At 43.0% G+C, this 13,958-nt stretch overlaps 1 protein-coding gene across 1 annotated transcript in view; it reads left to right on the forward strand.

The window, feature by feature from the left end:
- rexo5 (RNA exonuclease 5) overlaps nucleotides 1–13,225 on the forward strand; it is a 32,241-nt gene extending 19,016 nt beyond the window's left edge. The window contains exons 13-19 of the mRNA XM_080759539.1: nucleotides 1,937–2,053; nucleotides 3,753–3,890; nucleotides 4,511–4,603; nucleotides 10,075–10,486; nucleotides 10,968–11,137; nucleotides 11,731–11,837; nucleotides 12,236–13,225. Of these exons, the coding sequence (XP_080615665.1) occupies nucleotides 1,937–2,053; nucleotides 3,753–3,890; nucleotides 4,511–4,603; nucleotides 10,075–10,486; nucleotides 10,968–11,137; nucleotides 11,731–11,837; nucleotides 12,236–12,305 (1,107 nt within the window). The 3' untranslated portion in view covers nucleotides 12,306–13,225. The remainder of the gene's footprint in view (nucleotides 1–1,936; nucleotides 2,054–3,752; nucleotides 3,891–4,510; nucleotides 4,604–10,074; nucleotides 10,487–10,967; nucleotides 11,138–11,730; nucleotides 11,838–12,235) is intronic.
- The last annotated feature ends 733 nt before the right edge of the window (nucleotides 13,226–13,958 follow it).

Here is a 13,958-nt window from a genome sequence, read left to right on the forward strand (position 1 = left end):
CACACACACTGCGATACAGTCCAATCAGCAGTGGCACAGCTCTGACCGAGAGGTGAGTTGTATTTGGGTAATCATATTATGCCCACATGCACCCTGTCCTCTCTCTCTTTCTCTGGTCTTGTTAGTAGGTTGAGGGTAAACTTCTGATTTGGCCCAGCCCAGTTTGGCCCAGTCGCCAAACAATGGCTATTGGACACAAACCCAGCACATACCAACGATCTGTTGGATCCACAACATACCAACGATCTGTTGGATCCACATACCAACGATCTGTTGGATCCACATACCAACGATCTGTTGGATCCACATACCAACGATCTGTTCGATCCACAACATACCAACGATCTGCAGGATCCACATACCAACGATCTGTTCGATAAATGCAATCTTATTTTGTCAAAATTGCCATGTTGGAACAAAAAACATATATTTTCTAAAAGGCATTTGAGCTTGTAGATCTGGCTAATTCCACTATTCAGTATAGTATAGTGTATATATATTTCTCATATATCTGCCCTCGCAATTCCTTGAGCGACAATTGAATGCCACAGACGAAAACAGTCCAAGTCCACACTATTGATCCATAATGTATAAATTATAGATAAGGATTCAGGACAACGAGGCCTTTTCGTGGAGATGTCAGAATGAAATTTGGACTTTTCGTCTGTGGTACTCAATTCATGGTGGAGTAGAATGTCACAATGATGACGTCCCTACCTTTTTAGTGTAATGACTGGCTGCCAGAGGGCAGCAGTTCAAGGAGGCGGTGGCTGTGATGTGTGGTTAGGGTCCCTGATGATTATGTTACTGGCTCTGCTTGGATGGCAGTGAGGTGGCAATGTCCTCCAGGGATGTTAGTGAGCAGCTGGTGATTTACACTACACAGGCAAACGGCAAAACACATGCTGTGCCACTAGCAAAATGGCCACTGGAAAGCTATTACTACATGCTACGCACTACAAATTATGTCTCCAAAAAGGTTTGAATCAGGAAAATGAAATGAGACATTTTCTGTGAGTGATGATTATTATTATTTCTATAATAGTTTTCATGCCTACTTGGGGATGATGAAAGTTGCTTGCTTCTGTGGATGAGTCGTTTAGAGCAGTGGTCCCCAAAATGGGGTCCTTGAGGGAGTTCCAGGGGGACCCCAGCTAAACGATAGTTTGGAACCAAATGGACCCTTATTATGGGTCTGTAACTCTGAGACTGTACACATGAAACCAAATGGACCCTAATGGGTCCATTAGGTTCCATTTGTACACTCTCAGAGTTAAATTAACATTTATTTCACATTATAAATTGGGAGTCTCGCAGATAGAAATGCCATTAAATGGGGGTCCGTAGACTAATATGCATGTCAAACCAGGGGTCCTTGAAATTAAACGGGTTGAGAATCACTGCCTTATCCCATTCTGACCGGGCACCCATTTTGGTGTTAGCATCATGTTATGCTTTACCTATTGAAAAATAGCAGATCTACAAGCTCATATCGCGCCACCGAGTGGCGCGATACGAGCTTGTAGGTCTGCTATTTTTGAAAAATCGAAGAACGACTGACATTTTTTAGAATCTGATCTCAGGTCAGAATGGGGTTAATCAGACCAGTGTGTGTCCAGTGGAAACCTCGTATGAATCTGATCCCAGGTCAGAATGGGTTAAGGGGGTCCCTGGCATTACCTCTTCAAATGGGGGTCTGTGGGCTAATTGGTGGTCCTTGACATGAAAAAGAGTAGCCCTCTATATCTATATCTATATACCATATAAAAGGCTTTTAAAAATGGTTTTGTGTATTATGTAAGTGGTTTCTATGTCAAATTTACAACTCCTCAAGGGTGATATTTGTGGGGGGAGGTACACAATTTGGGCTTAAAAATGATGGAACCAGTCATGCCTGGTTGAAAGTGTCTCGTGTCCCCTCTGTTGTTGTATTCAGGTGCTGTGGTCTTTCAAGAGGAAGACGACATGTCCGTCCTTCTCTGTCCTCCACTTCTCTTCTTTCTCTGACCACCTGAACAGTTCCTCCTTCCACCAGGAGCAGCACCACCACATGGTCAGTCCTCCTAATATCTCAAACTTATATAGCGCTTTTCTGAGTACCCAAAGACGCTTTACATGGGGGGGGGCTTTACAGAGGTAACAACAAATAAAAACAACTTTATTAGAAAAAAGGGAAAAAAACACTAAAAGCTAAAGAACATTAAAAGACAGTGAGAGAACTGTCCTCCGGTTCTCTTCTTTCTCTGACCACCTGAACAGTTCCTTCTTCCACCAGGAGCAGCACCACCACATGGTGTGTGTTACGGCTGCAGCCATTTATCACTGAAAGTGGGTTCCAGGGAGGGAGGGGAGGGAGAGGGGAGGAGCTTGGTGTAATATAAGGCAATGAGTTAATGACCAGGTCTCGGTGAACAATAGTCGATAAACAGGCATCATTTAAATTGATCAAATTGATTTAATCACAATTTTAATGGAAACGATGAAAACATTTCAAACATTAAAAAAAATGGTGAAAATAGGCTATTTATTTATGATATTATTTATGATGTCCCTGTGGCAATAAGGATGTTTCTGATTCTATCTGTACATTTCTCGATTATCCAGTTAACCCATTCTGAACGGGAACCCATTTTGGTGTTGGCATCATGTTATGCTTTTAGCTATTGAAAAATAGCAGATCTACAAGCTCATAGCGCGCCACCGAGTGGCGCGCTACGAGCTTGTAGGTCTGCTATTTTTGAAAAATCGAAGAACGACTGACATTTTTAGAATCTGATCTCAGGTCAGAATGGGTTCATCAGACCAGTGTGTGTCCAGTGGAAACCTCGTATGAATCTGATCTCAGAATGGGTTAAACCGGAAGAAGATCAGTAGTAATTTACTCTGTGTGTGTGTGTGTGTGCGTGCGTGCGTGTCTCTCTCTCTCTCACAGGTGTGCACACGTCTGAGGGAGATGTGCATAGTGTTTACTCTGTGTGTGTGTGTGCGTGCGTGTCTCTCTCTCTCTCTCACAGGTGTGCACACGTCTGAGGGAGATGTGCATAGTGTTTGTCTCTCTCTCTTAGTGCATAGTGTTTGTCTCTCTCTCTCTCTCACAGGTGTGCACACGTCTGAGGGAGATGTGCATAGTGTTTGTCTCTCTCTCTTAGTGCATAGTGTTTGTCTCTCTCTCTCTCTCACAGGTGTGCACACGTCTGAGGGAGATGTGCATAGTGTTTGTGTCTCTCTCTCTCTCTCACAGGTGTGCACACGTCTGAGGGAGATGTGCATAGTGTTTGTGTCTCTCTCTCTCTCTCACAGGTGTGCACACGTCTGAGGGAGATGTGCATAGTGTTTCATAGTGTCTCTCTCTCTCTCACAGGTGTGCACACGTCTGAGGGAGATGTGCATAGTGTTTCATAGTGTCTCTCTCTCTCTCACAGGTGTGCACACGTCTGAGGGAGATGTGCATAGTGTTTCATAGTGTCTCTCTCTCTCTCACAGGTGTGCACACGTCTGAGGGAGATGTGCATAGTGTTTCATAGTGTCTCTCTCTCTCTCACAGGTGTGCACACGTCTGAGGGAGATGTGCATAGTGTTTACTCTGTGCGTGCGTGTGTGTCTCTCTCTCTCTCTCACAGGTGTGCACACGTCTGAGGGAGATGTGCATAGTGTTTTACTCTGCGTGCGTGTCTCTCTCTCTCTCTCACAGGTGTGCACACGTCTGAGGGAGATGTGCATAGTGTTTCATAGTCTCTCTCTCTCTCTCACAGGTGTGCACACGTCTGAGGGAGATGTGCATAGTGTTTGCGGGGTCGTTCCCGGCAGGTTACAGCGACAGAGACGTGAGGAGGTTGTTCCGGCGCTGTGGAGCCGTGCGTAGAATCCGAATGCTGAACGCCACTCTCAGAGTAAGTTGTAAGGGATTCTATTTTCCACCACTTTTCCCAGGCTAGAGCTCTAGTTCTTGTTTTGACCCAAAAATGCAATCTGGGAAAAGAATCCGAGATAATATAATGGTAAACAATTTCTGTAAATCTATTTACATTGAGATGGAGAGGTGGGAGTTTTCACTTCTGATTCATTTCCGGCTGTATCCGTTGCTTAGCAACCTAGAACCACTCATATGCTGGCGAAGAGCGAATGTGTTAACATGTCTTAGTATTATGGCAGCGTACACTACATACCATGTCTGATGCTAATCGCTTCAGCAGATCATACCTGTAGTATGATATATTATATATATATCGTCACTGTCGGGTGGAAAGCTTCTACATCCAAACCTTTTCCGTTTTATGATTAAAAAGAAAGTACAATTGCAAGCTTGCAACACGTCGCTTTGCAGATCAGCTGTTTTCACATGTGACAGTCTTGTATGATGATGACGTAAATTAATTTACGTTAAAAAATAAAATACATTTTGAAACGTGGAGATACAGGCCAGGCTTCTGCCCGACAGCATCGACACGATATACAGTTTATACGTATATCACATTATCGGTTTTATTAAACAGTGAACTTCTCTCTCCAGCTTCATGCAGAAATTGAGTTTAAGCTGCTGGAGGGGGCTGAGCTGGCTGTACAGACTCTGAATGGACTGAATGTGCATGGACACTGCATAAAGGTACGTCTTACATTACCTTTCCTTTTTGTTGGGTCGTTTCAGCGGGCGTTTCCCCTCAGGCTTGCGCTACGGGGAAACTAAATGTGCCTCGTAAACATATTTTACTGTATTTGATGATGTGATGAATGGCCCAAACTACACTGGTTACAGAGAGGGCCTCGTAAACATATTTTACTGTATTTGATGATGTGATGAATGGCCCAAACTACACCGGTTACAGAGAGGGCCTCGTAAACATATTTTACTGTATTTGATGATGTGATGAATGGCCCAAACTACACCGGTTACAGAGAGGGCCCTCACATCTGATGAGCTTGATATTAGATTAGAATATCAGATTAATAATTATAAGATTAACCCATTTTGGTCGGGAACGCCATTTGGTGTTTTAAGCAATTATGTTATGAAAAACAGCAGATCTACAATCACAGAGTGCCGCGCTACGAGTTTGTAGGTCTGCTATTTTTGAAAAATCGTGAAAGTGTGGCGCAAATGTTTGAATATTTATTCTTTCAGAACGTATTAACTCATATCTTTGCTTCTGGGAAGGGGTCCCTGGAACAACATATTTTGAGATTGGGTACGGGGCCAATTGCATAATTTTGGGGGACCTTGACATGAAAATGTTTGAGAACCACTGATGTAGAAACATAGGGTTTTCAGAAAACTGTCAGGATTTAGAAGGCATTTGTAGAATCGTCCTCAGGTCTAATGGTTAATAAAATGTGCTATATATATATCTCTGAAAATTGTGTCCAGAGCAGTTAATTCATTGGGCAGTTTTTTATTAGTAGCCTGATGGTCACAAGTAGTTTCCCTTACTATACAATTATGAAGAAAATAATCAGTTGTTAATTCACAAGGACGTGCGTACATACTGATGGAGAGACTGTCTCAAAGGGTAATGATCCCACATTCCCTTTGGGTATTGATCCCGTTCACTGAACAAACCTAACCAGTGAATGGGAGCCCAGTCCTTTGGTTCACTGATCACAGTCAGTCAGTCTGTCAAACTATTATGGTTAGTGACTGAGGGGAGATGGGGTCGCTTTGCCCTCCCGCTCAGCGACTGCAGTCAGAGATACTATAGAGCGGCGCAGTCCCTCCCCCTTTCAGAACAACGGACGGCCCAGGAAATGAAAACGCAATGCATTTTCCCCATAGGCAGTTTTTATTTAATTTATTTAAAGACCTTTTAAGCGTCGTACGAAGCCAACTCTTGTCGTGCCGGCAAGCTGGGCGCGGTCCTGTGGGTCTGGACGTTCCAGGGACCGCACAGGGACCCCCACACGGAGTTAAACCACTCAGTTCACATGGGTGTGATTTTCAATCACCCCCCCCCCCCCCCCCCCAAACAAACCTCCTTCCATCTTAACTCTATATCAGTGGTTTTCAACCCTTTTCACATCAAGGCCCATTATTTAATATTTATTCAGCATTTGATGACATTTAGCCTCTCAGACCCAAAACGTAGAATATGTCGTTGTTGTTGTAAGAGATTCCACAATTCCATCCATGCTGTATAGAGCGCCGCAGTCCCGCCCCCTTTCAGAAAAGCGAGTGGCCCAGGAAGTGGAAGCCCCATGCATTCTCCCATCGGCACTTTTAATATAATTTATTTAAAGACGGTTACGCCGCGGACAAAGCCAATTCGGATCGTGACGAATCATGACAATGAACACAATATTTTGGGACGATCAAATCATTAGAAAGAAGAAAAGAGAAAGTCAGGAGACAACACTATTTGTTTTGTTTTTCGTCTTATAAATGATTTGATCGGCCCAAAATATTGTGTTCATTGTCATGATTCGTCACGATCCGAATTGGCTTTGTCCGCGGCGTAACCGTCTTTAAATAAATTATATTAAAAGTGCCGATGGGAGAATGCATGGGGCTTCCACTTCCTGGGCCACTCGCTTTTCTGAAAGGGGGCGGGACTGCGGCGCTCTATCGATGTGGTACCATAAGAGAGATAACTGATTCCATGCTGTATCGATGTGGTACCATAAGAGAGATAACTGATAATCCCATGCTGTATTGATGTGGTACCATAAGAGAGATAACTGATAATCCCATGCTGTATCGATGTGGTACCATAAGAGAGATAACTGATAATCCCATGCTGTATTGATGTGGTACCATAAGAGAGATAACTGATAATCCCATGCTGTATCGATGTGGTACCATAAGAGAGATAACTGATTCCATGCTGTATCGATGTGGTACCATAAGAGAGATAACTGATTCCATGCTGTATCGATGTGGTACCATAAGAGAGATAACTGATTCCATGCTGTATCGATGTGGTACCATAAGAGAGATAACTGATAATCCCATGCTGTATTGATGTGGTACCATAAGAGAGATAACTGATCCCATGCTGTATCGATGTGGTACCATAAGAGAGATAACTGATCCCATGCTGTATCGATGTGGTACCATAAGAGAGATAACTGATCCCATGCTGTATCGATGTGGTACCATAAGAGAGATAACTGATCCCATGCTGTATTGATGTGGTACCATAAGAGAGATAACTGATCCATGCTGTATTGATGTGGTACCATAAGAGAGATAACTGATCCCATGCTGTATTGATGTGGTACCATAAGAGAGATAACTGATCCATGCTGTATTGATGTGGTACCATAAGAGAGATAACTGATCCCATGCTGTATCGATGTGGTACCATAAGAGAGATAACTGATCCCATGCTGTATCGATGTGGTACCATAAGAGAGATAACTGATTCCATGCTGTATCGATGTGGTACCATAAGAGAGATAACTGATCCCATGCTGTGTCGATGTGGTACCATAAGAGAGATAACTGATAATCCCATGCTGTATTGATGTGGTACCATAAGAGAGATAACTGATAATCCCATGCTGTATCGATGTGGTACCATAAGAGAGATAACTGATAATCCCATGCTGTATTGATGTGGTACCATAAGAGAGATAACTGATAATCCCATGCTGTATCGATGTGGTACCATAAGAGAGATAACTGATAATCCCATGCTGTATTGATGTGGTACCATAAGAGAGATAACTGATCCCATGCTGTGTCGATGTGGTACCATAAGAGAGATAACTGATAATTCCATGCTGTATCGATGTGGTACCATAAGAGAGATAACTGATTCCATGCTGTGTCGATGTGGTACCATAAGAGAGATAACTGATAATCCCATGCTGTCTCGATGTGGTACCATAAGAGAGATAACTGATAATCCCATGCTGTATTGATGTGGTACCATAAGAGAGATAACTGATTCCATGCTGTATCGATGTGGTACCATAAGAGAGATAACTGATCCCATGCTGTATTGATGTGGTACCATAAGAGAGATAACTGATAATCCCATGCTGTATCGATGTGGTACCATAAGAGAGATAACTGATAATCCCATGCTGTATCGATGTGGTACCATAAGAGAGATAACTGATAATCCCATGCTGTATCGATGTGGTACCATAAGAGAGATAACTGATAATCCCATGCTGTATTGATGTGGTACCATAAGAGAGATAACTGATAATCCCATGCTGTATTGATGTGGTACCATAAGAGAGATAACTGATCCCATGCTGTATCGATGTGGTACCATAAGAGAGATAACTGATCCCATGCTGTATCGATGTGGTACCATAAGAGAGATAACTGATAATCCCATGCTGTATTGATGTGGTACCATAAGAGAGATAACTGATTCCATGCTGTATCGATGTGGTACCATAAGAGAGATAACTGATTCCATGCTGTATCGATGTGGTACCATAAGAGAGATAACTGATAATCCCATGCTGTATCGATGTGGTACCATAAGAGAGATAACTGATTCCATGCTGTATCGATGTGGTACCATAAGAGAGATAACTGATAATCCCATGCTGTATCGATGTGGTACCATAAGAGAGATAACTGATTCCATGCTGTATCGATGTGGTACCATAAGAGAGATAACTGATTCCATGCTGTATCGATGTGGTACCATAAGAGAGATAACTGATCCCATGCTGTATCGATGTGGTACCATAAGAGAGATAACTGATAATCCCATGCTGTATTGATGTGGTACCATAAGAGAGATAACTGATTCCATGCTGTATCGATGTGGTACCATAAGAGAGATAACTGATTCCATGCTGTATCGATGTGGTACCATAAGAGAGATAACTGATTCCATGCTGTATCGATGTGGTACCATAAGAGAGATAACTGATCCCATGCTGTATCGATGTGGTACCATAAGAGAGATAACTGATTACGGGAAAACGTTGATCAAAATACCAATTCTTCTACATTCTGTAATTGTGTTAGACTTCTTGTAAATTAAGTAATGCAATTATTTAACAATCATTTAACTCTTGAGGGGTCCATTTGCTTTCATTTTATGCTCTCAAGAGTTAAAGGTCTAATAAGGGTCCATTTGGTTACCAACCTCATCATGTAGCTCGCCACTTGCTGAAAAGAGCAGTGATATTTAAAGGTAGAGTCAGTGATTTCACTTAATTCAAATATCACTTATTTTTTTGTTTTGTTGTGATAATCCTCTCTACTATAGAGTGTGCTGACCATATAAGGAGTTCCTCCCTGTCCCCAGTTAACCCCTGGGGGTCAAAAAACCTTAGGTTTCGTTTTTGTTCTCTATCCTGATTGGATGAAAGCTTGTGTCCCAAGGCAAAAACGAAACCTAAGGGTTTTTGACTGAAATCACTGACACCCCCTTTAACCCATTCTGACCGGGCACCCATTTTGGTGTTGGCATCATGTTATGCTTTAGCTATTGAAAAATAGCAGATCTACAAGCTCATATCGCGCCACCGAGTGGCGCGATACGAGCTTGTAGGTCTGCTATTTTTGAAAAATTCGAAGAACGACTGACATTTTTAGAATCTGATCTCAGGTCAGAATGGGTTAATCAGACCAGTGTGTGTCCAGTGGAAACCTCGTATGAATCTGATCTCAGGTCAGAATGGGTTAAAGACGGGAGCCCAATCGCCCAATGATTGGCTGACTGCAGATTGCCTAGAAGTGCTCACACTCTGTGAGCTGTGAATGAAAGGACGTTTGTGGAGCATCTTCATTTCCTTAAAAATGTCAAGATTTTATTTTCCTTATCTATGAAATATTTGGAGCTTACGTGGATAACCTGTTGTGTAGGCCTGTCAAAATTGTTATATACCAAGCAATCGCAATTTCTAATAGTGGAAATAGCAGATCTAGAAATAGTCTATGTCCACTAATGTTTTAAAGTTTGAAGTTATTAAATATGCCATTTCTTTGTATAGTTAGGTTGTTTGCCCTGTGTAACTTCAAAGCCTTAAAAGCCAAGCAGAATGTGTTCCAATGTTCAATGACAAAAAAATACAATTTAATCGTTTTACAATTATTTGTGTGACAATTGATTGTCACGTAAACTGTCATAATCGTGACCGCCCCATGTGTATGTGTACCACGTGTAGGTCCAGAGGCCTTGTCACGAGTCAATGTTGGACCTGACTGTGACCATAGAGGCTCTGCAAGACGACCCGCTCAACAGCCACCTGCTGTATGTTGTTGCACAGAGGCCCGGCGATGACCACACGATCGCAACGACCAACGGACACACGCCCAATATCACGGCTATAAAAGCCACTAACGGCTTGCAGCCGGGTCTAGTAGGTGCCTCCATGCCTGAACTCTGTTCAGAGCAACTATGTGCTGTGAATGGGACCGCTGGAGCGAAGACCACGACGTCGGGCCAGTTTCACCACACCGACTCCTCCGGAACGTCTGAGGATGAACTCAGAGAGGTGTTCGGTCGCTTCGGCGCAGTGAAGAGAATACTCCTGCCTGCTAAGCCTTCTGGGAGACGTGCCAGACATGCATACATAAGTGAGTCAAAAATCACATGGCCCTCGCATAGTATATGACTCAAAGTAAATGTATATCAGCTTGCACCTGTGTGTGGTGAGTGAGTGAGTGAGGGAGATTAACATTTCAAGTATTCTGTCTTTTTTCTGCTGTGCTTCCGGACTAGGGGAGAGAGTATGTGTGTTGGGGGAATGTCTCCCCATTACTTTAGTTGAAGGATAGCCAAAAAGTGTTGAAGTCTGAGCTGCCTGATCATTGATCAGCTCTGCAAGCTGATATAAACCGCGAAAGCATCTGTGTCATTTTAGATTTTGACTATATATCGTTCGTCTCTGTCGGGTTGAAAACTCAAACTGTTACTTTTCAGGATTCAAATTCAAAAATCTGTTTTTCAGATGTTGCTGATTTAGAATGCGTTTATAATATCTACCTCGGGTATTATTTGGTTAACATGTCATATGTGGGTCTCTTTTTTTATGTGTGTTTTGTGTGTGCGAGGCAGAGTTTGAGACTTCCGAGAGTGTGCACGCGGCTCTTGGCTCTTCCCAAGTACTGTGGAAGCAGAAGTACCTGGTGTGTCGCTCCCTGACGCCACCACACCTGCGTTCGTGGGCTCCCCATAGCACTGCTCCATCGGGCTGTGAGGGGGAATCAGTCATGCACGGCTCTCAGGTGAGATTCACTGTGGCATTGCATGTCCAGCTTGCTTCAAGCGTTTTCAGAAGATTTTCACACTTTTCAAAACTTTTTATTGCACCTGAATTTGAGGTGCATTTACAAGTTCACAACTCATCGCATTGCACAGATCAGCTATTCTTTGCAGATGCAGGCATTTGTTTCCGACATACCAAGAGTCCGACAGTCATTGGTCCAACACCCTACCCAAGCACTAACCTAACCCTAACCGCACGTGGACGCCACAGGTGATTTGTAACCCGCAGCGCAGGTGATTTGTTACTGGCAATGCATGTTGGGAGCCACGTGTGATTTGTAACCTGCAGCGCATGTCAGACTTTTGGTATGTCAGATAAACGTCTGCACCCCGTTCTTTAAAGACAACGGTGACATGCCTCCCACTTTGCAAACCTGTGTGTGCGTTCGATCGGAAATACGCTCTGAGAACCACCTCAGTGTGCCCTGGCGGAGACGTCCTATTGTGCGCTAAGTTCAGTTGATTTACGAACGGTCGGTAAAATCATCTCATCTGTGTGTGTGTGTGTGTGTGTGTTTGTGTGTTTGCGTGCACGTGCACGTGCATACACCAGGAAACAACTGAACGTGTTGTAAGGAAGCTGGACCACCGTCTGGGGAAGCTTTTCAGATGCCTTCCAGACTCTACTCTCTCTGTCGTTGTGCTTCCTGGACAAATCAGGTGAGGAGTCTCCTTCCTGTTCCTTTTGGCATGACGGGTACAAAGGTTGCTGTGCACTAGCGTTAGATTGTACTCGTTCATAATATAAAAACAAAAGTGTTTGTACAGTAACTATAATATGGTTTTACATTATCATTTTTTATTGTCATATCATATTTACTAAAACTAGACTAAAACTAAACCAAAATGAACACGATATGGACACTGGGGTCTAAGTGGTTTTTCTGCTGTATTCCAGGAACCAGGCACGAAGCAGTGTGCCAGATCCCCATCAATTAAAAATAGTTTGTGGAGGTGACATGACCGCGCAACTTGTCCCTTGCAGTGCCAATTGGGTGTCAGACTCACTGTACATACATTCAAAAATATTCTGTTCCTTCCTCTTATCTCTTGCACAGCTCCAACACCCACCAGCCAGGTCTGTGCTTCATGGAGGTCAAACCGGCGTCATCCATGAAGACTCTTTAATGCTCCATAACGCAGTGCTTCTCTAATTTGAGGGTCAAGGACCCTCAAATTACGGATTTGGCCACGGACCCCCATAGGAAAATATTGTTTTTGCCAGGCAGGCCCCCCCCCCCCCCCCCCAATACAAGATTTCTGTTTTCAAGACTTTTGGAGAGCTTGTATATGTATATAGAGTTAAAGTGGTTTAAACTTATAATCAATAATCAACATCAAAATCTCAGAATGCGTCAGAAAGACCTCACAGACACACAAGTGAATGCACAGTCAAACAGTTGAGTGAGGGATTCCCTGTATACCATATCAGCTGCAGCTATGCAGACAGCTGCTACACTGACAGTTTAATCAAGTTTTTTAATTTCAAGGACCCTATTTTATTGATACAAATTTTTTCTTTTTCTTTTTTTTTTAAAATAAATCTGAGGAACCCTTAGGATCTACACAGTAAAACCCACAGTGTAATTTTAACTCTTGAATGTACCAATGGACCCAATTGGCCTTTTAAGGTGCCATTAGGCTCTTAACTTAAAAACCATAATGAAAAGGAATTGTGATAAGATGGTGGATCACAGCTGGAGAAAAAAAAAATATATATTTTTGCCCTATCGCTCACCATTCAACTAACATCCACGTCCGTTTGAATCAAACCACTGATCCACTGATTGGCCCAGGGCGTTGTGTACTGTGTGTCTCGTAAGCTAGCTAAAGTGACAACGCTCAGAGGAAAGTTTGTGTTGACTATCGTTTGAGCTAACGATGACAACACTACCCCAGTATTTTAACCCATTCTGAACGGGAACCCATTTTGGTGTTAGCTAAAGCATAACATGATGGCTATTGAAAAATAGCAGATCTACAAGCTCATAGCGCGCCACCGAGTGGCGCGCTAAGAGCTTGTAGGTCTGCTATTTTTGGAAAAATCGAAGAACGACTGACATTTTTAGAATCTGATCTCAGGTCAGAATGGGTTAATCAGACCAGTGTGTGTCCAGTGGAAACCTCGTATGAATCTGATCTCAGGTCAGAATGGGCTAAGTAAGTAGGTCGAAGAGGCTTATTGTCGGTATCAGCCGAGAACGAGCAGCAGCTCTTTTAGTAGATGCAACATTGTGCTTTAGTCCAATATTGTGTTCCAACAAGGCAAGATTATTTGATCTTTAACCCATTCTGAACGGGAACCCGTTTTGGCGTCAGCATCACGTTATGCTTTAGCTATTTAAAAATAGCAGATCTACAAGCTCGTAGCGCGCCACCGAGTGGCGCGCTACGAGCTTGTAGGTCTGCTATTTTTGAAAAATCGAAGAGCGACTGACATTTTTTTAATCTGATCTCAGGTCAGAATGGGTTCATCAGACCAGTGTGTTTCCAGTGGAAACCTCGTATGAATCTGATCTCAGGTCAGAATGGGTTAAGGTCCTTACACACGGGGAGCATTATGCTATTTATTCACCCCAAAGATGGACCCTGTTAGTGTTGTATGGCGAGTTAGGATAGTCATTTCAAGTCGGTAGTTCCCAAGGCAAGTCAAAATCTCAAGGTTGCACACCTGTATTGATATAAATGGCCCTTATAGCGCATGTTATGACTTTCATCACACTACAAACTATTTATATTTTATTTATTAATGCCAAATCAAAAACGTTTAACCACTTAAGC

This window comes from Protomyctophum bolini, assembly GCF_963924005.1.
Source record: "Protomyctophum bolini genome assembly, chromosome: 3".
NCBI classification, from domain to species: domain Eukaryota; kingdom Metazoa; phylum Chordata; class Actinopteri; order Myctophiformes; family Myctophidae; genus Protomyctophum; species Protomyctophum bolini.